General features: G+C 50.7%; 1 protein-coding gene across 5 annotated transcripts in view; it reads right to left on the bottom strand.

The window, feature by feature from the left end:
- Nucleotides 1-10,386: 10,386 nt before the first annotated feature.
- BCL2L11 (BCL2 like 11) overlaps nucleotides 10,387-22,004 on the bottom strand; it is a 48,084-nt gene continuing 36,466 nt past the window's right edge. For all 5 annotated transcript variants that reach the window (XR_015249034.1, XR_015249035.1, XM_086700548.1 and 2 more), the window contains one exon: nucleotides 10,387-14,812. Coding sequence is in view for 3 of the 5 variants with exons in the window: in XM_086700548.1 (XP_086556674.1) it covers nucleotides 14,714-14,812 (99 nt within the window). In the remaining 2 variants the exon portion in view is untranslated. The remainder of the gene's footprint in view (nucleotides 14,813-22,004) is intronic.

The following is a 22,004-nucleotide window of genomic DNA, read 5'->3' as shown; positions in this document are numbered from 1 at the left end:
TGAGATCATGACCCGAGCTGAAGTCGGATGCTTAACAGACTGAGCCACCCAAGTGCCCCTAAAGAGAGGGATGTAGAGGAAGTTTAGTGGCCCTGAGGCCCGCGCACAGGCACAGGGTGGAAGGAGGAAGGGGCCGCCATGAAGTAAAACAGGACCCCACCCACCCACCTACTCAAAAAAAAAGAACCATTTTGCCAAACTTCGGACCTGCCTCTTAGGAAAGAAGTTTGTCATTCGTATAGGCCACTGTTCCCACCACTATTTTTCTTAAAGGCAAAACCCACAAATCGTGGTCGAGCAGCCAAGAACAGACTTGGGCTTTCACGAAAAATGATTTACCATCGAATCCTTATCAGGCATTTCATGGTCACCCATGCAACCCCTTGGTCATGCATCAAGTGCCCACCAGGTGCCGGGCACCACGTTAGATCCTGCCTTGACCCTTATGATCCAGAAGGCAGGGAGACACAATTCCAAATAAAATCTCCTGGCGGGGTCCAGAGCTTCTACCTGCGAGCCGACAGAAGTCCAGCCCCGGAGCTCAGTGACTGGGAGCCTGAGGCAGGCTGAGTCACCTGGGAGATTTGCTGGCCTGAACCCTCACCAGGCCAGGTGGGTGGCAGGAGTCGTGCCCTCAGAAGGACTTGGAGGAGTCCAGGCTGGGCCTGTAGGGGCTCACACAGAGGCAGTTTTGGCAGGGGGGTGCTGACCCAGTATCCTTGCATAGCACTGAGCATGCATAGGTGACCTCCCCCCGAAGAGTTTCTTTTCCGGCTGGGGGTCATACAGGCTGTGATCTCTTCCCCAGCACAAGCGGCCACGTGACCCCTCTAGGCGCCCACACCTGAATGCACGCTCTCAGGCCCGTTGTGCGTCCTCCTTGCTTTTCAGGGGACCATGACACTTTCCCCTGGATTCTGAGATTCCTTCATGCACCACGCCCATCTGAGCTGTGAAGGCCAGGTTCAAGCACACTACAGTACTCACTGTCATCCATCACCTGTTCCACTCCATGTCTTACGCCCTCCTTACCACACACACACACACACACACACACAGACACACACACGTGTGCGCGTGCACACGCAGGCATACAGCCCGGCCGGCGACCCGTTCTCCTATCTTTGTCCTTGCTGAGCCCTTTCGATCTGTCCTACCTGATCGCTCGGGCTCTCCCCAGGCACAGAGCCTCACCGACACCTTGCAGTGGCCCTGACCCCGGGCCCTCCAGCCCATTCTGTCTGTCCTTCCACTCACCCCCAGTGTGGCAGGAGGCACGAATGCCAGTGCCAGGGCAAACTGACGGAGGGAAAGAGAAATGAGGATTGAACATTTTGCAAGCGTAACAAAAATGTGAAACAAGCTGAAGGTACCTGATTGGACGTCGTCCTTCAGAGCGTTCTCCCTGGGGGTGAGGCACTCGATCCCGCGATGCTGTGCCAACTGGCCACACCGTTTCTGAAGTTATCTGTGGGAGTCCTGAGCAAACTGACCTGGCGGTTCCCAAGCCCTGCCACCCACTACAGTAAAAAATACAGACTATATCGGTGCCTGGGTGGCTCGGTCGGTTAAGCGTCCAACTCTTGATTTTGGCTCAGGTCACGATCTCACGGTTCGTGAGTTCGAGCCCTGAGTGGGGCTCCACGCCGACCGTGCAGAGCCTGCTTGGGATTCTCTCTCTCTGCCTTTCCCCCACTTGCGCTCTCTCTCAAAATAAATAAAAATAAACTTAAAAATATACGACCCTAGAATCGCACTAGTTTTGGGGAGGTGGACCCCGGGTGTGGGTTATTTGGCAAAGGCCTAACGTCCTCCCGGGTTGAGCGTCCACATCCCCTACTTCTGGGGCAGCGTCTGGCCCGGGTTCAGTGGAAGCTGCCTATGGGTCATGAAGATGGCATTGTTCGCCCTGCGTCCCTCCCGATCGAAGGCTCCGTTTCCTCAGATTTATGAGTTTATAACCTCAGTTTTATAAGTTTTTAAAGTGTTTCATTAAAGTAAATGCCTAAACACTGATGCAGCCTTTCTTCAACGGGCTGGTGGTTTACAGCCCAAGTGGCTGGGATTCCTTTCCAAAAGCCCAACATTTTCCCTTTAAAACGAATTGATAACACTTTGTTTCTGGATCAGGCCTGACTTGAGTTGGCAGATCAACACAACAGAACTCGCCATTGGCCCTTCTTCCCCCTCCAGCTTTCCCCAAATCTCCTCCCCTGCCCCGCCCTGTTTCTCTTCTCAGGAAGTAGCCTCCTCCCCTCCCCTCCCCTCCCCAGCTGCTCTGGCCCAAGTCCTCCCGGAGGACCCTCGAATCCTTCTCTCCTCTCTCCCTCCACCCTGGGAGGTGCTGTCTCCCTTCCCTCCAGAGCATCTCTCCCTCCGTCCAGGTCCCAGGCCTCCCGTCCCCCCGCGTCTTAACATTTCTACTCGCTGCCACCATCCAGGCACGGCCAGCGGGGTCTCAAAGCTTGAACTTTTTATCTTGACATAAGCTCGGACTCCCAAAGAGATTGCAAAATAGTATAAACAGTGTCCTTACACGGCCCTCACCCAGATTCCCCAAATGTTAACATTTTGCCACGTTTATTTCATCCTTCCCCTTTGCCTCACCGAACACACATATATGCACCGCCGTATGTTTGTCTGAGTGTCTGCGCGTAAACTGCAGACATGCAATGCCCCCCACCCCTAACTGCTTCAGCCCGTGTCTCCTAAGAACAAGGACATCCTCTTAAACCACCCTGGCTCAATGATGAAACTCGGGAAATTAACCTGGAGGCAACATTATTATCTCATCTACACATTTTACTCAGATTTCCCCGCTTGTCCCAATCGTGTCCTTTCTAGCAAGTGGAAACCCCAGATCATTTATGACATTCTGTCATCGTGTCCCTTCAGTCTCCCTCAGGCTGGAGTTCAGAGGAATCTTTCTAAAATTACTCGTATCAGCTCATGTTGGTTCTGCAAGTGCCCTGTGGAATCAGAGGGGCCCGGTCTCTGGGGCATGGCCCACCCGGCACTGTCCCCAGTGACTCTCTATGGCACTGGTTCCTGGAAGCAGCCTCACCGGCCTCCTTACCATGCTGGCCTTCATGTCTCTGGTCTCTCGGTCTGGAACCGCTCCCAGCTTTGAGCGGGCTGCTCCTTGCCCGCCCTGAGTCAGAGGAGAGACCCTCCTTGTTCCCGCCACACCACCAGACCTGCTCCGCCACACTTGGCCTTGCTCGTCGCCTTCACCTTTCATCGTCCGTTCATTTGTTCATCCCTTTATCTTCTGTCCCTCACCCCCCACCGAATATAAGCCCCGCGAGGGCGGGCAACTCAGCAGTCTGGTCCTTGCTGAGGCCTGAGCACTTGGAAAAAATTGCGCCTGGCACATAATAGCTGTTCAATAAACACTGGTTGAATGAGTGGATGAATGAGTGAATGAATGGGTGAACGCAAGCTTTATCAGACTATTTGCATTAAAGACAATAAAACCCTTTCAACCTACACTCACACGGGTTAGAGATTTTATAGAAGTTGAATGAAGAAGAAGAAAAATGTTTTCTCCTCAGAATGTCAGCCAATGACCTAGGAAGCTTCGGCGCACTGCTCGCCTCTTCCAACTAGCCAGACTTCAAGATAATAGACTCGATTTACTTTTTAAGAAAATGTGCCAGGTTGTCTACACCCAGGCCTTTCTGTGACAGGGCTCTCAGCAGAAATAAGTGACACGTATCGACTTGAAGGTCATGGTTGAGTAACATGGCGAAGAGTTTCTGACCAAGCCACAGGCTGCCTAGAAGCCACTCAAATAGCAAAGGGGGCTCCCTTTCCTGCGAGAAGGGCCTTGAGAGGCCCCAAACGCCCTTGGAGGACCCCAGCCAGATCCCCAGGCCCTCCTCATGCCTCTGCAGAAACAGCTCCTGGCCAGGGGTCCACCGAGCAAGCGGACAGGGGAAGGGTGAGCCTCGACCTTGGGCAGGCAGGATGGAACTGCTCTCGCTTGCAATTGGACAGGTCCATCACGGAGAGCACTCCTCAGCTCTAGACACACGTCATTCTGCCAGGAATGACACACATGCAGTGGGGCACCTGGGTGGCTTAGTCTGTTAAGCGTCCAACTTCGGCTCAGGTCATGGTCTCGTGGCTTATGAGTTCAAGTCCCATGTCGGGCTCTGTGCTGACAGCTCAGAGCCTGGAACCTGCTTGGGATTCTCAGTCTCCCTCTCTCTCTCTTGGGGATGGCCCGCGGGGAGGCCCCCCACTGCCCGTCCCCCAGGGAGCCCAGTCCTGACTGCGGTTCTACAGACTTCACCAGAGAATGAGGTAGACAGGGGAACAGGATGGCCTGAACCCCAAATTCTGCCCTGGCCTGGCACACAGGGAGGTGCACCAGGATAAGACACGCCAAAGGAACATTCGTACCCAGCTGGGGCAGAGGGAGGGGACCAGACTGAGGCCACACGTTACAGGGCCACGGGCAGCAGTCAGTAGGCTCAGACAATACCCAGAACTCTTGGGGCAACCCGCACGTCCACAGGACGCCATCAGACAAGGTCACCAAGAGTTGCAGGAGGTCTGACTCGAGAAGGGCAGGACTGGGGCCTCTAGAGGATGTGCCCTTGGTCCAGCTGAAATGGCCTGGTGGCCAGAGACGCGAGCGAGCCCTGGGGCCTACGGCGCTCACCCCCTCCTGCCCCTACAGGGTGGTTTAATTTTTTTTTTTTTTTCAACGTTTATTTATTTTTGGGACAGAGAGAGACAGAGCATGAACGGGGGAGGAGCAGAGAGAGAGGGAGACACAGAATCGGAAACAGGCTCCAGGCTCTGAGCCATCAGCCCAGAGCCTGATGCGGGGCTCGAACTCCCAGACCGCGAGATCGTGACCTGGCTGAAGTCGGACGCTTAACCGACTGCGCCACCCAGGCGCCCCATCCTACAGGGTGGTTTAGACCAGACCACAGTGTCACAAGTCCCCAGGATGACCAGAACTGTTCTGGGGCAAGGTAGCCTCTTGCTCCTGCTCTGCAGGGACCTAAAAGGAGGGAGGAGGTGGTCATCTGTGCTCTGGCAGAGCCACATTGCCTGGCATCTCATCCCTGGCTCTGCCACTGATGAGCTCAGTGACCCCGGGCAAGGAGCTTAAATGCTGTGTGACTCAGTTTCCCTACGTGGACACTTGGGGTGATAAGGGCAGTTTCTTCAAAGGGCTGTCGGAGATGCGATACTTTGAGCAGGGCCTCACACATCTGCGCCCAGTGGTTAGTTGTTACTATTGGAGGTATTATCACAGGGGGCTCTGGGGCCAGGTGGGGGTGGGGGAAACACCGGTGGAGCTGCCGATCGCTCCCTAGGGTCCCACCCCAGAATTTTCTCTTGCTTTTTTTTAAAGAATTTTTCTGCTTACTGCCCCTGAGATCTGGAGCAACACAGCTCCCTGGCACGTCCTGGTCTTCCGCCTTTTTGTTTTCATTTGTGCCTGGGCTACGGTAGGGTCTGACTACATACTTGGATTGAATGAACGAATGTTTTAGGAAAACCACTACCTAAATCACTAAAAGAGTAATGAGCCAGAAGTCTCTGGCGTCCTTCTGGGCCGGAGGGTCAACAACGGAACGTGTTATGTTTCGGGCGTATTTTAAGAGTGGTTGCCCACGTTTGATCTCGTTTAGTTCACAGGTAAGGGGTTCTTGTAGAGCTGATTCTCCCCAAATCTGCTTTAAGGAGGGCAAAGGGGGAGAAGTTGTGATGATTTTCCCTTGCTGAGTTCCTTTTGGTAACGTGGGTATTACAAGGCAGAACATTCTAGAAACGAGGACCTTCAACGGTCTAGTGTGTCTTCTTGGGCTCAGGGCGTGACCCGGGAAGCAGTGATCAGGAAAGGAGACCCCGTGGGAGAAACCAGAAAACTTGGGGGAGTTTTTGCCTTGTTTTCCATCTTCTCACAGACCCCATCTGGTCTTGCCTAGTGGAGAATTTTAACAACTTGTCACCTCTCACCTGATTTTGGCTGCCAGCAACTGAAAGCAGCTTGGGTTACCTCAGCACACAGAGAACTTACTGGAGGGGTGGGCACCGAGCTCAAAGAACACACAGGAAGCCGGAGACCAGATACTGGCGTGCTGGTGGCTGGACAGGGAATGCCACCACGCCCCTGCAGACCCAAGGATGTTGCTGCTCTCGCAACAACCCCTCTTTGCCTTGCTTGCTGCAGATTCCGAGAGCGTTGGATTGGCCAAGCCTAGGAAATGGGTCTGCCCTCAGCTGTACCAGGGGCAGGGAGATAAAGGGAAATTGTGGTAGAAATAAGGGGAACAGGAATAGGCGGGTTGGATGGCATAATCCCCCCCTCCCTCTCATAAAGAAAAGCTAGCAAGAAATATGCAGGATATATGGAAGAGAAATCAAGTGTACTAAAAGCATGAAAAATAAGCCTCATGAGGCGCCTGGGGGGCTCAGTCGGTTAAGTGTCTGCCTTCGGCTCAGATCACGATCTCACGGTGTGCAGGTTCGAGCCCCGCGTCGGGCTCTGTGCTGACAGCTCAGAGCCCGGAGCCTGCTTCGGATTCTGTGCCTCCCCCTCTCTCTGCCCCTTCCCTGCTCATGCTCTGTCTCTCTCTCTCTCTCTCTCTCAACAATAAATAAGTTAAAAAAAAAAAAAAAGCCTCATGGACAGATCAAAATACTACCCACCCGTGAAACACATCTTGGAAAAATGACAGTGTTCCCCTGGTAGTCACCATCATCCCGGTAGTCACCATCATCCCAAACAAGATCTCCACAGAACTACTCCAGGCACTTAAACGGATTCTAAAATGCATTGAAGACACAATGTAGAATGGCCACGATAATCTTGAAAAATAAGGATAAGAAATTTAAAACCTAAAACAATAGTGATCAAGGAGGGGGGTGCGGTGGAGGGATACACAAAATGGGTGAAGGGCATTAAGAGGTACAAGCTGCCAGTTGTCAGATAAAGTCTCAGGGACGAACAGGGGAGCATGGGGAGCAGAGTCACGTTGTGGGGACTTTGTATGGTGACAGATGGTGGCCGTGGTGAGCATATTGTAATGTTTATAATTTCAAATCACTCCGTTGTACACCTTAAATGAGTACAATATGTTTTTTTCTTTGAGAGAGAGAGAACCCTGCAAGGGGCAGAGTGAGAGAGAGACAGAGAAGTGGGGCCCACCCAGGGTTCATGTTTTACCCAAAGCGGGGCTCGAGCTCACCCGATGTGGGACTCAAACTCCCGAACTGTGAGATCACGACCTGAGCCCAAGTCATTTGCTTAATGACGGAAACACCCAAGCGTCTTTAAACAAGTACAGTATTATATCGACTATACTTCAATTAAGAAAAGCTGTAGGAATCCGAATAATGGAGACTAAACGAGAGCAGAGGAATAGAAAAGAACTGAGAAACAGAAGCACTATAGGAGGATATGGTGGATGTCAAAAAGCCGTTTCAGGCTGGTGGAGAAAAGAGGAGTCTTAGCTGTCTATGGGGGAAATACAAAGTGAGATTCATACTGCAGATCGTTCAAAAAAGTCCAGGCAGATTAAAGACGGAAACAACTGTAGAACTGTATGAATAAAATGGAACATATTTACAACTTTGGCATCGGGAAGGTCTTTTAAGATACGAAAGACAGAAATTTAAGATTAAGTCTGACTTCTAAAGTGGTGACAGCGACGAATACACCACAGGCAGTTAAGAGACACACAATGGAATAAAACATATGTTCACGAAAAGATATGCAGAAGGATATTCACAGCGGCTTTATTCCCCCTAGCCCCAACCTGGTAAGAACTCAGGTGTTCATGAACAAGGCAATGGCCCGCGTGTGGTCTATTCCTTCATTCAGTAGAATAATACTTGGCTTAATACGAGGGAAGCTACTGATTTTAACTTGGGTCTCAAAAACGTTAAGCTGAGCAAAAAAGAAACCAGACACACACAGAAACACATACTGCATAATTCCATTCAAACTATCCACAAAAACGAATTCATGGTGGAAAAAAAATCAGAACAGAGGCCACTCCTGGGAGTGGGATGGGAGGGATTGCCGGGGAAGGGGCTTCTGAGAACTTTCTACAGCGATGGCAATGTTCTTCATCTTGAGAGGGGTTTGGGTGACAGCCTTATCTTTGGTCAAAACGTAGCAAATGCACACTTAAGATGTGTGTTTTTCTGAGAAAGGAATTAAAAAAAAAAGGTTTTATTGTAAATTTTATCTCAAAAGAGAACATTAAAAAAAAGAACCAACTTTATTATTAAAAACAAATTTAACATTTTATTTTAATTTTTGAGAGACAGGGAGACAGAGCGTGAGCCGGGGAGGGGCAGAGAGACAGGGAGACACAGAATCCAAAGCAGGCTCCAGGCTCTGAGCTGTCAGCCCAGAGCCCAACGCAGGGCTCGCACCCATGGATTGTGAGATCATAACCTGAGCCAGAGTTGGACGCTCATCTGAGCCACCCAGTGCCCCCAAAATAACCAACTTTAAATGATATGTGTGCTGAGGTATTTAGGGATGAATACTGATGTCTATGGTTTACTCCAAAATGCATCAGAAAGGAAGATAGATTTATGGTTGGATAGGTGACGTTAAAAATAGTAGGGTACCTGGGTGGCTTAGTCAGTTAAGCGCCTGTCTCTTGATTTCGGCTCATGGTCATGAGATCGAGCCCCACATTGGGCTCTGTGCTGACAGTGCAGAGGTGGCTTGGGATTCTCTCTCTCTCTGCCTCTCCCCGGCTCTCTGTCTCCCTCTCAAAAAAAAAAAAATAAATAAATAAACGTTAAAAAAAAAAAAAGTATAGTAAATTGTGAAAGGTAGAATCTAGCAGGTGGGTATACTGGGGTTCTCTGTGAAATTCTTTCAAATCTTCTGCATATTTAAAGATCTTGATAATAGAACGTCAGGGCAGGGGGGAGAAAGCAAAAGATTCAAGTTAAGATATTTGTGACACGTAGAGATTTTTACTCATGATACATAGAGCTCGTCATCAACAGAAGAAATGAAAAACCCAAAGGGCCGTAAGCGAAGGCCTCTAGACAAAAGGCAAATGCCAACAATATCTGACAAGATCATCCCATTTGTAACTAGAAAAACGTGAATTTGACCAACCACGTTACTCTTCCCCGTCCAGGCTGATATCAACATGGTATCGACACTTGGCGGAGAATTGGAGGATGTTCTCACGTGCCATCGGTGGTCATGTGAGTGGAGCCAGCCTGGCAGCATCCGTGAGCCCTCGGGAGCGGAGACCCCCACCTACCTGTCCCACCACCGCACAACCCTCCCGCTTGCTGGCCAGGCAGCCCGGGGCAGCACTGAAGAGGCAGAAATGCCAGAAGCAGGCCGCCAGGCGGCAAGCGGCGAACCTGCGTGCACTCGATGCAGAGGTTAGAATGGAGTGGAGTCACTCTGGAAGCTCTACGACCTACTGCTAAGGCAGAATCGCGTACAAATTGCTGCATTGATAGAAAAGGCAAAATCACGGTAGTCTGAGTGCGCGCGCACGCACACGGACCCACAAAGAAAAGGATGGGGAAAAACTTGAACGCGGGTCTGTTGGTGAGGAAGTAGGATGGGGGATGGGGGCCAGAACAACTTTGATCTGAAGTATGATCTGCAATAAATGTATACACACACAGATGTGTGGCAACAAGACCATAGTCATGCATTGCTTGCTTAATTAAAATGAAGCACATGAACAGATGACCCTGTTGACAACAAAGCCCGGCCAGTCTTTAACTCTCCCAGCATTTGCTTCCAAGCAACAGTGGCAAATTCTACAATTACTTATTTAGGATTTTATAGCCTATGCCCCCAAACCAAGCTTTACGGTCTCTGTCATCCCTTACACCAAGTGCACACTCACTATGGAGCACAGTGCCCCCAGCACTCAACTCAGTGAACCCTCCCAAGGCGGCAGCGGTCAGTTCACACCCGGGGCCCCAGACATGTGTTGGTGATCCCCTCGGCTCTGCAGACAAGCCCTTTCCGCCAGAGTCAAACCAGACTTCCCACCTTTTGTTTTTTCTTGCAACTATGAGAGGGGATGAGATGGCAGGGAATCTGCCCTGATCACTAATCAATACAGAGCTGGTTCCTAGTACCACCCCCCCCCCCCCCCCGCCAGGTGCTGAGTCATATCTGCCTATGTGGGCAGAAAACCATGCAGAAGGTCCCGCCAGCCACTTCAAAACTCTTAAGAGTGGTTTGCTTTTAAGTATGCTACACAGAATTGTCTTCGAGCGAGAATTCACAAAACCTACACGTAGGTAATACATTCTGTGACTGACAAAGGGCAGAGGTGTGGGTGTGCAGATACTGATGCAGAACTCCAGCTGTCTCTCCACCGTTCTGTGAAACAAATCACACAGCTCACCAAAACTAGTTGAAAGTTTTATTTGTATAAACTTCATTAAGAACATAAAAGATTAAGTTTCTTAAAAAAAAAAAAATCTGCAGTTATTTACAGCAGTATTGCACAAGTAAAGTGGCAATTACCCTGTCGAAATTCATCAGTGCAAAACACAAGTAAGCCAGGGAAATTGCAATACAAATGCTACATACGCTGGGTCCTAGGAAACAAGTTTAGTGATGGGTCAGTATACAGACAGATCAGTGCTATTTATAAATGTGTACCTGATGAGTTCTGATACAGTAACTAGTGGTCACAGAATCTGGACATACGACTTAGGAGAGTTTCTAAAGTCAGGTTTCCGGATGAAAGTAGTCAAGTTACCTAGCTGGGAGCTTGAGGAACGCTTCTCAGATGCAATGCCGTTTGGAGAACAGGAGTCACCTCAGCTGGCTTAGCGTCACGTGTGGACACACCCCTGCACACGCGTGTGTGCAGAGTGGGCACACACAGGCACCAGGCTAAATCAGCAGGGATGACAGAACCATCTACTGACACGGACCCACTAGGAAGTCTCTAAAGCTTCTAAGAAGCTTTCACATGGTAACATCCAGTCTAGTGGGGCCCTCAACCTCTCTCAAAGGCAACAGAGAAGCAGAAGACGACAACCTGAAGAAGCAGGCTGATCAAATGTAGGGACCAAACGGCTCAGGGCTGGGGACGGGGGTAGGGTCTGTACAAGTAGCTCCTGAAGACCATTTAGTCCACACCTCAAAGCACAGGACACAGCGGGTGGGGGGTAATTCAACTACTCACCAGTTGCCAAAAAGGGATTAGTGGCATGAGGTGGTCCTGAAGTCACTCCCAAGGCAGGAGCCACCTGTCTCCCCTGTCCCTTCCTCCTGCCCCTGAACCACTCACTCCATGGCAGTACCTCCAGAGCGGGCACGCTTCTATTTCTCTGAACGCTGAATTGTCAGGGGCAAGTGTTCAATAGAAAGATCTGTCCCAACTGCCAATGATACATTAAAAAAAAAAAAAAAAGATACGGCCCGGTGTTAATAGAATTTGCTTCCATGAGAAGCTCGCTCTTTTGGAATAAAAAGTCACTGGATATTTCTTGTAGAATTTGGTAATCTGCCAAATGGTCCCTCATTGATGGCGATGCACAGACTTCATCAAAAGTAGAGCAAACCCCAAGAACTGAAACCCATGTGACCAGAAACTACAGGAACCAAAGCTGGAGGGCCAGCCTGGGAAGACCGTGTAGCTCAGGGAGCTGAGCAGTCACCACGTCAGAGTCAAAAAGCGATTAATGGTACAGCGGGGGGGGGGGGGGGGGGGGGGGGGGGGGGGGGGGAGGGGGCAGGGAGGTCAACACTTTTCAAAACTTAAGACATTAAATAAGCAGGAAATAAATATACAATATTTCTACAAGTTACAGCATTATGAAACAGTAGGACACATTACATAGAAAAAGAATCTACAATATTTACAATCCTCAAATCTGAAAAAGTTTAGTAAAAACAGTGATTTTTACTCATTTATGCTGTACAAAATTTTACAAGAAAGGTAAAGGAAACACAATTGCACACAGACATTTGGCTCAGTTGGTAAGTAAAATGTGACCTCCTAATCTAATAAATAGTCAAAATATATACATAATCAAGAAGGGGAAAACAGGAGAAAGTTGTTCTCTACTGCATACACTTCCATCAGACGGAATTTTTACCTGGTTTCTCCACAACCACCCAAAAGAGTTCTTCGTAAACTCCCTTCTAGGCAGGAGCACAGTTAACTGGAAGCATTACTCATGAAAGTATTTTGTATGTGTTTATTGCATTTCTGTGCTAAGTCACAGGACACTTTCTACAAACCTCACGTGAGAAGAGGTGGTCAAGGCACAAAACCCGCATTCAGTTTCCAAAAAGGGATCTAGCCATGTTGTGTTTTCTACAAAAAGTAAAAGAGAAAATACAAGGTCTACCACAGTAGGCATACCTTCCAGAGGCATCTTGATAAACAGACGCATACAGTACAGAAACGTCCAGTCATCTCTCTTGAGTCCTGGTGCGATAGCCTGCTCCTTAATACTACAATTCATAGAATCTCCTATCTCCTCACGAGCTGCTTCCGCGGCCGGCCTGGAGGCCAGGAGGCCACCGAGCCAGAGGTAAACCTGTACATGTGGCCAGCACACAGCCCTCGGGCCCCGCTCCCAGGGAGCCACAGTATTGCAGAAACAGAGTAAAGTGCCCCAGTCGGAGAGACTGGCACTGAGTGTGGAGGTCCTGGGTCGGGGCGAGGCGTCCAGAACCGAATGTCTTTGGTGTGTGTCCAGCAGGCCCACCGTTGCCTTACAGCCGCGTGGACTTTACGACCCTACAAAGGGGTTCGAGACACATCGAAAACGCAAGCTGACACTCAACACAGCTTTAAAAACTATTCAAGACCCCAAGGAGAGTTTGGGGATATGAAAATTCTAAAAAAGGAAGGATATTTGGAAGCAAATCTCTCTACCTAAAAGAAAAAATGTATATGCTATAGATACATATATATATATTTATATTTATATAGAATTATGAAGATACAAATGAATGAATTTCCCCACTTAATTTAATAATGTGAAAACACTGGTCCTCTTAGGGGCCAACAGCAAAACAAGAGCTGTTGGTGCTGACTCGGTTTGATGTATTTCCCTCAAAAAGCTGTTTAATGGTCTGATGTTTCAAAGACTGTCAGAGTTATAGGGTTCACGAAATGATCTCCACCTCCCTTCTTTTCCTGCTTCCTGATCTTTTTCCTGGGTCTCCCCAGTTAACTGCCTTTGCGATGATGGCCCAACTCACGGGCTCTCCGTCCCAGAAAGGGGGAGAAAGAAAGAGCAGCTCCAACAGAGGTGGACGCACGCAGGGCGCTCCCACAAAACCCAACCGTCCCGAGGGAAATGGAACAAGTCAAACCGACAGCTGTCAGGAGGCTGAGAGGCCGCTTCAGATCTGTGCTCCGACGGAGGATTTTGATGGCACTGCCGAAGGCGGGATTAAGCCTTCATTTCAAAACGGATTCAGGGGGGTGGGAACCAAGTGTCAGGCATCAAAGGCCAGATGAACTTGGGAGTTGGGACGAAAAGCCCGGATGCCCAGGAAACAGCCGCCTCAAGCCCCAAGGCCTGTGCCAATTCCCACGAGGGCCGGGGCTCGGACACCTGCAGTCCAAGGAACTCAGCTGTGAGGGGGCGTGCTCACCACCTGTGGCCGCACGCAGACAGTGCACCTGTGACTATGGGAAAGTCTGCAACCAGAAAAGCCGACGGTGCCTGTCTCTGCTGTTACTGCCAGTCCTTCCTCAGGACACTTCTAAATGATGAGCCCATCGAAACCAAAGAAGACCAACATCAAGCCCGTCCCAGCGTGCATGATACAGGGAGATCCTAACTCATGTCCTGACCCCATTACCTTTTATCACGAGCACGCGCTGGACCAAATCTGCGCATCGCCGTCCAGGCAGACCCGAAGAGCATCGCCAGGGGAGATAAGGAAAAACACACGGAGAAGAGCCTTAAACTTTTTGCCACAGGTGCAATTGAATTTGAGGAGGTAAGTAAATATTTACAAGATGGGAGTGGCATATCAATACAGGCTGGTAACAGACCCTCTGCCCCTTTAATCAGTTCCATTTCATAAGAACTTTTTGGTATTAATAATGGTAAAAAAAAAAAAAAAAAAAAAAAAAACAACAAACCAAAACAACAAAGTATGTCAAAGAGGCAATGGCAGGGAAGGGAGGGGGCCATATCATACCTCTCCCGTTTAAAAATTCTGTACAGTAATCTCTAAAAAGAAACTAAGGCAGCTTTATAAATTAGCTGGCTCAGTTTCCACTGCAGAGTTTACATAATCCTCTGAGAGTAGGCAACAGGTTCTTAAAATTTTAGTACAAAAATCATTCACGAGTTGGTTAAAAAGTTTCCATTTCCTTTTTGAAAAACCTGCTCTTATTAAAGAAGGTGGAAAAAAACCCCACACCGCGTGTAAACACCATTCTTGCATAAAATCCTGCTCCAAAGAACCATGATTTGTACATAAATTTTTTTTTTTTTTTTAAAAGAATCCTCCCTCATTTACATTCACAACAAACTTCCATTAGAAATTCTGCTGTGTGGTGAACAGAAAGGTCCGGTCCACATGCAGCGCGGCGTCCTCGGGAACGCGTTGGCCGGCCTGCCCGCACGCCCCGTCGGGGACAGGGCCGCTGGCTGCACAGCAGTGGCCCCCAGAAATTGTGGTGCTGGGGCCTGCTGGCGTGAACACGTGAAATGTCTGCACACATGTGGCTCCGCGAGGAACCCGTCGTCACTGCAATCGCCATACCAGGCGGACGATGTAACGTAACAGTCGTAAGATAATCATTTGGGGCTGGGCTTCGGCTGCTTGGTAATTATTCAAAAAGACCTGAAACGACAATAGGAAAGCTTCTTAGTTTCTCAGCCCTGATGTTATTTTTTGGGTGGGGGAATGCCTATATTTAAGCGAACCACCAATCCCACTGTTACCCAGCTCGGGAGGCACCCCATCTTCTGAACACGGGTTCTTCCCCGAGACTGCGAAAGGGGAGGCCCTCCTACCACCTCCCTTGCAGAGGAAGACCTCACTGCGTAGACAGCAGTAGACTGAATGATCTGCTGCTTTACAGGAACCCAAAGAATGCTTGGAGCCTCAAAGAGAATCCTTGAAACTCTGTTTGCTTCTCTAACACACTATCCTTTCTAGGTCATCGTTGGCCAGAACTGCCTTGATCTGGAAATGCATCAACCTCTGTGCAGGTGCTGGAGAAAAGCCATGCCATTCCCATACCCCCGCCCCCCCCCCCCCGCCTTAACTGGAGTTGGGTGTCCCTTTGAAAGAGGCAGGGGTGGAGGGGACAGAAGAGAGATGTGAAGGAAGTCTCTAACTACCCAGGTTATTAACCTTCAAATCCGTGGACACCCCAAGGGTGAATTTCTGGTAGCTGCAGTTTACTTGAGCACACACGGGCAGCGTCAACCCTCATCCTCCAGCTCCACATGGGGAGCAAAGAAAAAGCAATTAAAAAATTTTAAAGAGCCTCCTTGCCGGTGACTACCCTATGTTTATAAGCTGACAAACTGCTCAAAAGGAAACTGCTGGATTAAAGATCTCAGCGGTCTCAGAGGTCCTCAGGTCTTCCGAAGAGTGCCCACCTTGGCGTTCTAATCCATTCTGCCGGTAAAGCGCAAGGTGTCAATTCAGAGCAGCCGAAGCCAGCAATGGAACACACCTGCCTCTTACACCAGGAGCTACAACCCGTTTCGCAACCCAGGCCCGCAATCCATCCTGGTCGTTTCCTTAATGAGTCATCCGTGCCCAGGACCGGCTCTTTGCCATCCGGCGCTCTCCACGAACCCCGTGCTCACGTGCGCAGGGTGAAGCTTCCAACGCACCACCGCGGAACCGCCACCGCCGGCCCCAAGTCGGGCTGGGAACGAGTGTCCTGTCTCACACACAAACAGGGCCCACAGACGCCAGCTGCGAGCGGAGCCCCTGCCCTGTTTACACGAGCTCCCCCAGCCTGTCTGACAGAATGGGATTGTGATACGGCCAGGGCATTTCCCGTTCTCTTTCCATACCCAGACTGGAGGAAATCAGCTTTCTGTAAGCGATTCCTGTACAGGCGCTCTGTAACCACAGTCTGTGATTTTTATCTGTTTTACACACGAGATTGCTTTGTTTTGATTTAACTTTCAAAATTACTTTGCTTTTTCTGTGTGTGTGAGAATAATTTAGGGGAAGGTTAATTTTAGTTTAGACTAATATTCATAGGTTGAAAGAGGCTTATTCAAAATAAAACCACGACTTACTGAAACGAAGAAGGCGTAAATGCAGGGCTAAGCAATCCCTTCAAGGTGGGAAATCTCATGTCAGCCAGGTGTCATTACCAGCCTCAGGGAGGCCAGAGAACGGGGTCTAAGTGACACCAGCAAGGCCCATTAGTGACAGATCCCAACTGCTTACACTTAGCTAATTTTACATTCAAGAACTGGCAGCGTCGGCGAGGAGAAATCTTCCACCCACCCTTTGAGGACATCAGGTGGACGAGAGTGGCCATGACAGCAGACAGGACTCACTTCGCGAGAAGTCTTTCCAAGTGTTTAAGAGTCCTGCTTTCATCTTAAATGTAGGGGGCATGGGGCGTGTTCCAGGGAAGGCGGGGCGGAGGCGGGGACAACGCAGGAAATTCTGGAGAAAGGAACCCCCAATCCCTGACAGACGACAAGATGCTACCACCACTCAGGAAGGGCAGCGGGACGCCTGCCCCCTCAGGCAGCACGCGAGACAACACGGCACGCGCTTTCAAGCCGGCGAGAAACTGCTTTTGGACAGCATTCAACGGAGGAAGCCGTTACGACCGAATCCAAAGAAGGGCCATGCCAGCCCAGAAAACCTTTGACAGCTGGCGCGGCTGGCACAGCTCCGTGGGCACGGCCCATCCCTCCAGAGCAGCTGGATGACGGGCAGCTCCCGCTTCCCACAGACTCCCCGCCTTCCAGCACCTGCAGCCGTACGAATCAGCTGGTTTGCGGGAGCACACCGTAGGTGCCCGAAGATGCCAGTGTGGGGCAGGCGGCGCGAGGGCCACAGCGGGTGAGGACGCCCGGCCAGGCTCCAGCTATCAGCGCCAAGCACACGACAGCGGCACAGCCAGCACGAGATCTCAGACCTCTGGCCTCCGGGGCTGTGGATAAACACATTTCTGTTGTTCAAGCACTCCCTCCCCCGCAGTCTGTGGTACTTTGTTACAGCAGCCTTAGCGAATGAACACACACTCTCGGGCTACGTGCTAAGCGGACGTTCTTGGTCCTTCCCCCTTTAGAAAAACAACACTTTTCAGGTCTGGGTTGTGGAACGCTGTTTTAATCAAACTCATTCAAGTCCTTTAGTAAGGTACATCAATATGATGCATTTGGATAAAGGGCATCATTAAAAAAATGAAACATGCTACTAAGTACAAAGAATTTACGTATTACAGCGATCTCTTTCACTCATACACATACACACACACACACACACACACACACACACAATCACAAGTGCTCAAAGTGTAGGCCCCATCCTGTTGGGTCTTTTTAGCTCCATGGTCTAGATCAGGAACTATATTATTTGGGGCAATTGACGTTTATGGCTATCCCATGTGCCCAGAAGATGACTCCTTCAACATTCAGCTTTGTGCCTCCCTCCAGGAACCAATTCTGACAGTTCATGCTCCTCTCTGGGCGAGGGGCTCCCGCAGCCCCCATGCCTCCTTGCATGGGGGCAGGGGGTGTGCTGGGGCCCAACTCTGAAAGCAGTTATCTGCATCCACAGGCCTGATGCGCAATACCTATGTCATCGGCAAAGAGTGCAGAACAGCATCGCACAGCCCATCCCAAGGGCTACCCGTGGGTGCCACCCACAGCGACCACTGCCCTGCCTGTGGAATCATGATGCAGGTTCCCACTCTGCAGGCGGAAAAACACCTACACGTTCTGGCAAAATGGGAGCCCTGTGCCAAAACGGAGTCAAGATGCTGAGGGTCCTTCCTGTTGAAAGAAAAAAATGCAACAGCATCTCTTTTCAAGAAGCTCACACTCTGGTGGGGAATCGCCATACAAATAAATAGCAGGATAGCAGGACAACGGCAATACAGAGGTTAATAAAAGGACAGAGAAAGCAGCGCTTGCCAGAGGCAAGTGGGGGCCTGGGAGAGCCAGGGCAGGAAGGCACAGAGGTGAGCCCAGGTTCCCTGGTGTAGACTAGAGTTCTCTGCTTTGAAGATATGGAAAGTGTCCTTGGAGACAGTGTCACGAGCATTCAGCATCCCCGAACCGTTCTCTTACGTCCACACCAGAGGACACAGGCTCACCTGGGTGGCAGCTGGGGGGGCGGGGCTGTGCCAGGGAAAAGTCCTCAAGTGGGGACGAGGTGGACTTATCAGGGCCGACCGCATACAGGGCGGGGAGCTGGGGCACTCTGGGCCACTCCAGCCTGAAACACATGGCTGGGGCAGGGGGGCTGGGGCTCCCTCTGTCTACAGCAGCCAAGAGGAGAGAGCACGAGCGGACAGAGCACCAGCCGCCACGGTCGTTTCCGCACAAGGACCATCTTCAACTTACACTTGACACAATCAACCAAGTACTGGGATTTAATTACACTTTAAGGCCAAAATAATCACAGTAAAACATCCTCTCCTGCCCAATCCAGCGAGGCAGGTATGCAGATACAAGAGACCCTGATCCCATCCCAGGCTGCCTGGAGAACTGGCCAGGAGGACCACCGACCGCATGCCTGCAGAGCACAGCTCTGGACTTGGCTCCACACTCCCGCAGGCAGGGGTGAGCCCTGCCTCTGAAAAGCAGCCCAAGACATACCAGGTCTTCAGACTCTGTGCGCCCTAGCTTGGGGTCCAGACGAAATCACCTGACGCCACCATTAAACAAAATGGCGTGCCACACACCTCTACAGTCTTCACAACAATGCTGCGAGCCAGTACAGCTCGCTTCTCCACGTCACGGATACAATGACATTGACCAAGCTTGTGGAATCAAAATCAAGAACCATCAAGTGCTCCCAACAAGTCAACTCAGACTTCAGCACTGCGTAGAACACACTAGCTCACCGATCCGCGCACCAAAGGCTGGTCCAAACCCCATGTGGCTGCACCAAATGACTCAGTAAGTACAACACACACGTATTCACTCAGCATTACTCAAAGGAGCTTAACCATAAAAACACACAAATGAGATAAAAACAAAAGTTAAGAGAGGTCAGAAATGACATCGAGGAAGAGAGACTTATCCTGGGAACCAGGGAGGGCTGAGATCTACTGCAGAAGAGCCATCGTTTAGCCGAGAGTTTCCTGGCAGTCAAAGTAACAAGGGAAACATGGCACTATCTTTACCATTTTATCAAAGGCAGATCAATAGCAAATTCTAAGAGACAACCCAAAAAGCAAGGAATACCTATAAAACTCTGAGACACACAGCAATTTTTAAACTTGTTCAAAAACCCCTTTCTCATACAATCTCAACACTGAATACCTAAGAGGCCCTAAACTGTTTTCTGTCTCTTTTTTTAAAAAGATTTATCCACTTTGAGAGGGAGCACGCAAGCTGCAGAGGGGCAGAGAGAGAGGGAGAGAATCCCAGGCAGGCTCCATGCTCAGCGCAGAGGCTGACGCGGAACTCGATCTTGTGAACCGCGAGATTACGACCTGAGCCGGAATCAGAGCTGGATGCTCAACTGACTGAGCCACCTAGATGTCCCTTCTCTTTTTTAAAATAGATACACCTTTCAGTGGTAACATGCTAGAAGAGACCGAATTCTGGCCATGAGACTCTGAGAAACAGGGAACCTGTGCTCCAGATCAAGCAAGTGAGGATACGTCAGGTGACTGTCTGGATGGTGTCTGCTCCCCAAGGCACTACGGCGGCACCTTCCGGGACAGTGCTGAGTGTCGCCACAATCAAAGATGGCAGGGTGGGAGGGGGACAGAGAGCGGCATCAGTGATCCCGATGGAAGATCACCGTCAACCTAGAGAGAATTTTAAATGACGAGAGAGGGAGACAGAGAGGAGAGAGGAAAAGGGCCCCCAAACGTGGACGTCTCCAGGAGGATGTGGGCTCTCTGCACCCTGGCCCAGATTTGAGTGCTCGGTTTGCCATCCCACTGCTGTCAGGGGTCAGGCTGATGCTGCAGTGCTGCCCAGAAGCCAGATTCATTTTCTCTCCATCACCAAGGCAACGTGTGCATTTGCATAGCGCGCGCCTCGCGTGCTATGATGTCAACACAGCTGTGGCAAGGGTGCCGGGAGGCCCTCCCCCGGATGTGGTGTTCCCACTCAGCGACCAGGAGCCAGCTCTCCCGCAGTGCTCGCCAAGCGACCGGGGCCGCGGCTGACCTGCGACGGTGGAGCCGCAGACGAGTGCCATTTGCATGAATCCAACTCCTTCATTTTTGATGCATCATCTCAAAGAAGAGGTCCGTGAAACAACCACTTCTCCGGTTGCCTTCCAGTCAGGCCTGCTGTGCACTGGGTTGGCTTCTGGCAGGGCACAAGCCACCCCTCTCCCGGGCACGTCTCTAACTCGCCGGCCCTCGGACCCCAGACCCCACCCCGGCTAATGTGAAGCGCCCCCGATCGTCCCCGGGAGGTGTGGCACCACACCGTGGTCCACCACAGAGAAGCCAGAGATGGTTCTCACGTCTCCCGTGTGAGGCTCCACCAGATGAAATAAATGTCAGCCTCGGAGCAAGAACACACAGTTCCGAAATTCCCCGGCCTCAAAAGGACGATGAGACGCACTGTACCCACCACCTGAACCTCTCTGCTCTGGTTCGGCTGGGAGAAGTCTAGCGGGGGGCGGTGAGACGTCTGCAGGCCGGCCAAGCCCTGCCTCCTGCGCCTCTTCATTTCCTCAAGAGGATTAAAAAACCCCCGTTAGACCTCTCTGAAGTCCCCCTCCAGGCACCTGCACCTCTGAATGGTTCTGTGTGAATGGCCCAGCGCCCCCCCCCCCCCCCCCCCCCCCCCACCGCGAGGCAGCCGTCCAGGTGTACCCACCGGCCACGGCAGATGCAGCACTCGCGGGCAGGGTGAACGGGCGCCACGGCACCCGGCGTTGCCCACCCAGCCATTTAAACACACCCCAGCGCCCCAGTCTCACCTCCTGTTTTTGTGCACCCAGACAGACCCAGCACGCATCAGTAGGGCCGAACACAGCTTGTTCCACAAGGCAGAGGGTTGAATGAAACATAGACAGGTGGAAACTCTGGTAGCATCTCTAAACTTTGAAGACCACCCGGGAACTGTTTCAGCTCTAGTTCAACGAGACGCCAGAACGATGGGCCAGGGACGAGAGCGATTTCTAGCCCCATCCCCTGAACATTTCCGCACGACCTTCACCACATCTCTAAGAGACGGACAGAAACTGGGGCTCCCAGACATTAACGGATGGAGTCGGGATTCCAGACCTCACCCCGAAATTCTCACACTTATCCACGAGTCCCGCTTTCCTGTAAGCTCACGCTTTATCCCCAAGTCGCGGAAAACCCTTGTTCAGAAAACCTGTGACCCGCAGTCACTGCGGGGATCAGCTGAGGTCTCAGAGGTCTCAGGGAAAAAACAGTAAGGGCTGAAGCCATAGGAAGGGTGACTCTTGGATCACACAGGCTCCAGCATCTCTGTGATGGGGGTTTTTGGAAGGCTCTTAAAACCACAACACCGAACAACTTCCTCCAACTGCGAGAAAAACACAAAACCTCCTGAGAACTGTATCACAGATAAATGGTGGGCACCAATTTACTGAAGCTACTCCCAATGGTTTTTGCCATGAAAACGGTCTTTTTGTAAACTCATGGGCAACTCACCATCTCATGAGATAGGTGTAGTTTTAAATTTAATAGGTGATATGCAAATTTCCCACTATGGTTTGCTCAGACAGTAATAGGAAATGGCTTATTTTATTAAACGCCTACATTCAATTAACGAAGGCCTCAAAAGAAGGTTGTCAGAGAACACGTTTTCTCTGGGTGGATGTTCAGCTTATGCTATTACCAAACAAGCCACAAATTCGTTCTCTCCCTTGTACG

The sequence above is a fragment of the Puma concolor genome, chromosome A3 (assembly GCF_028749965.1).
Source record: "Puma concolor isolate L17-30 chromosome A3, mPumCon1.1.hap2, whole genome shotgun sequence".
In the NCBI taxonomy this organism is placed as follows: Eukaryota; Metazoa; Chordata; class Mammalia; order Carnivora; family Felidae; genus Puma; species Puma concolor.
Note: the sequence above shows the minus strand (reverse complement) of the source record. Positions and strands in the feature narration are given on the sequence as shown.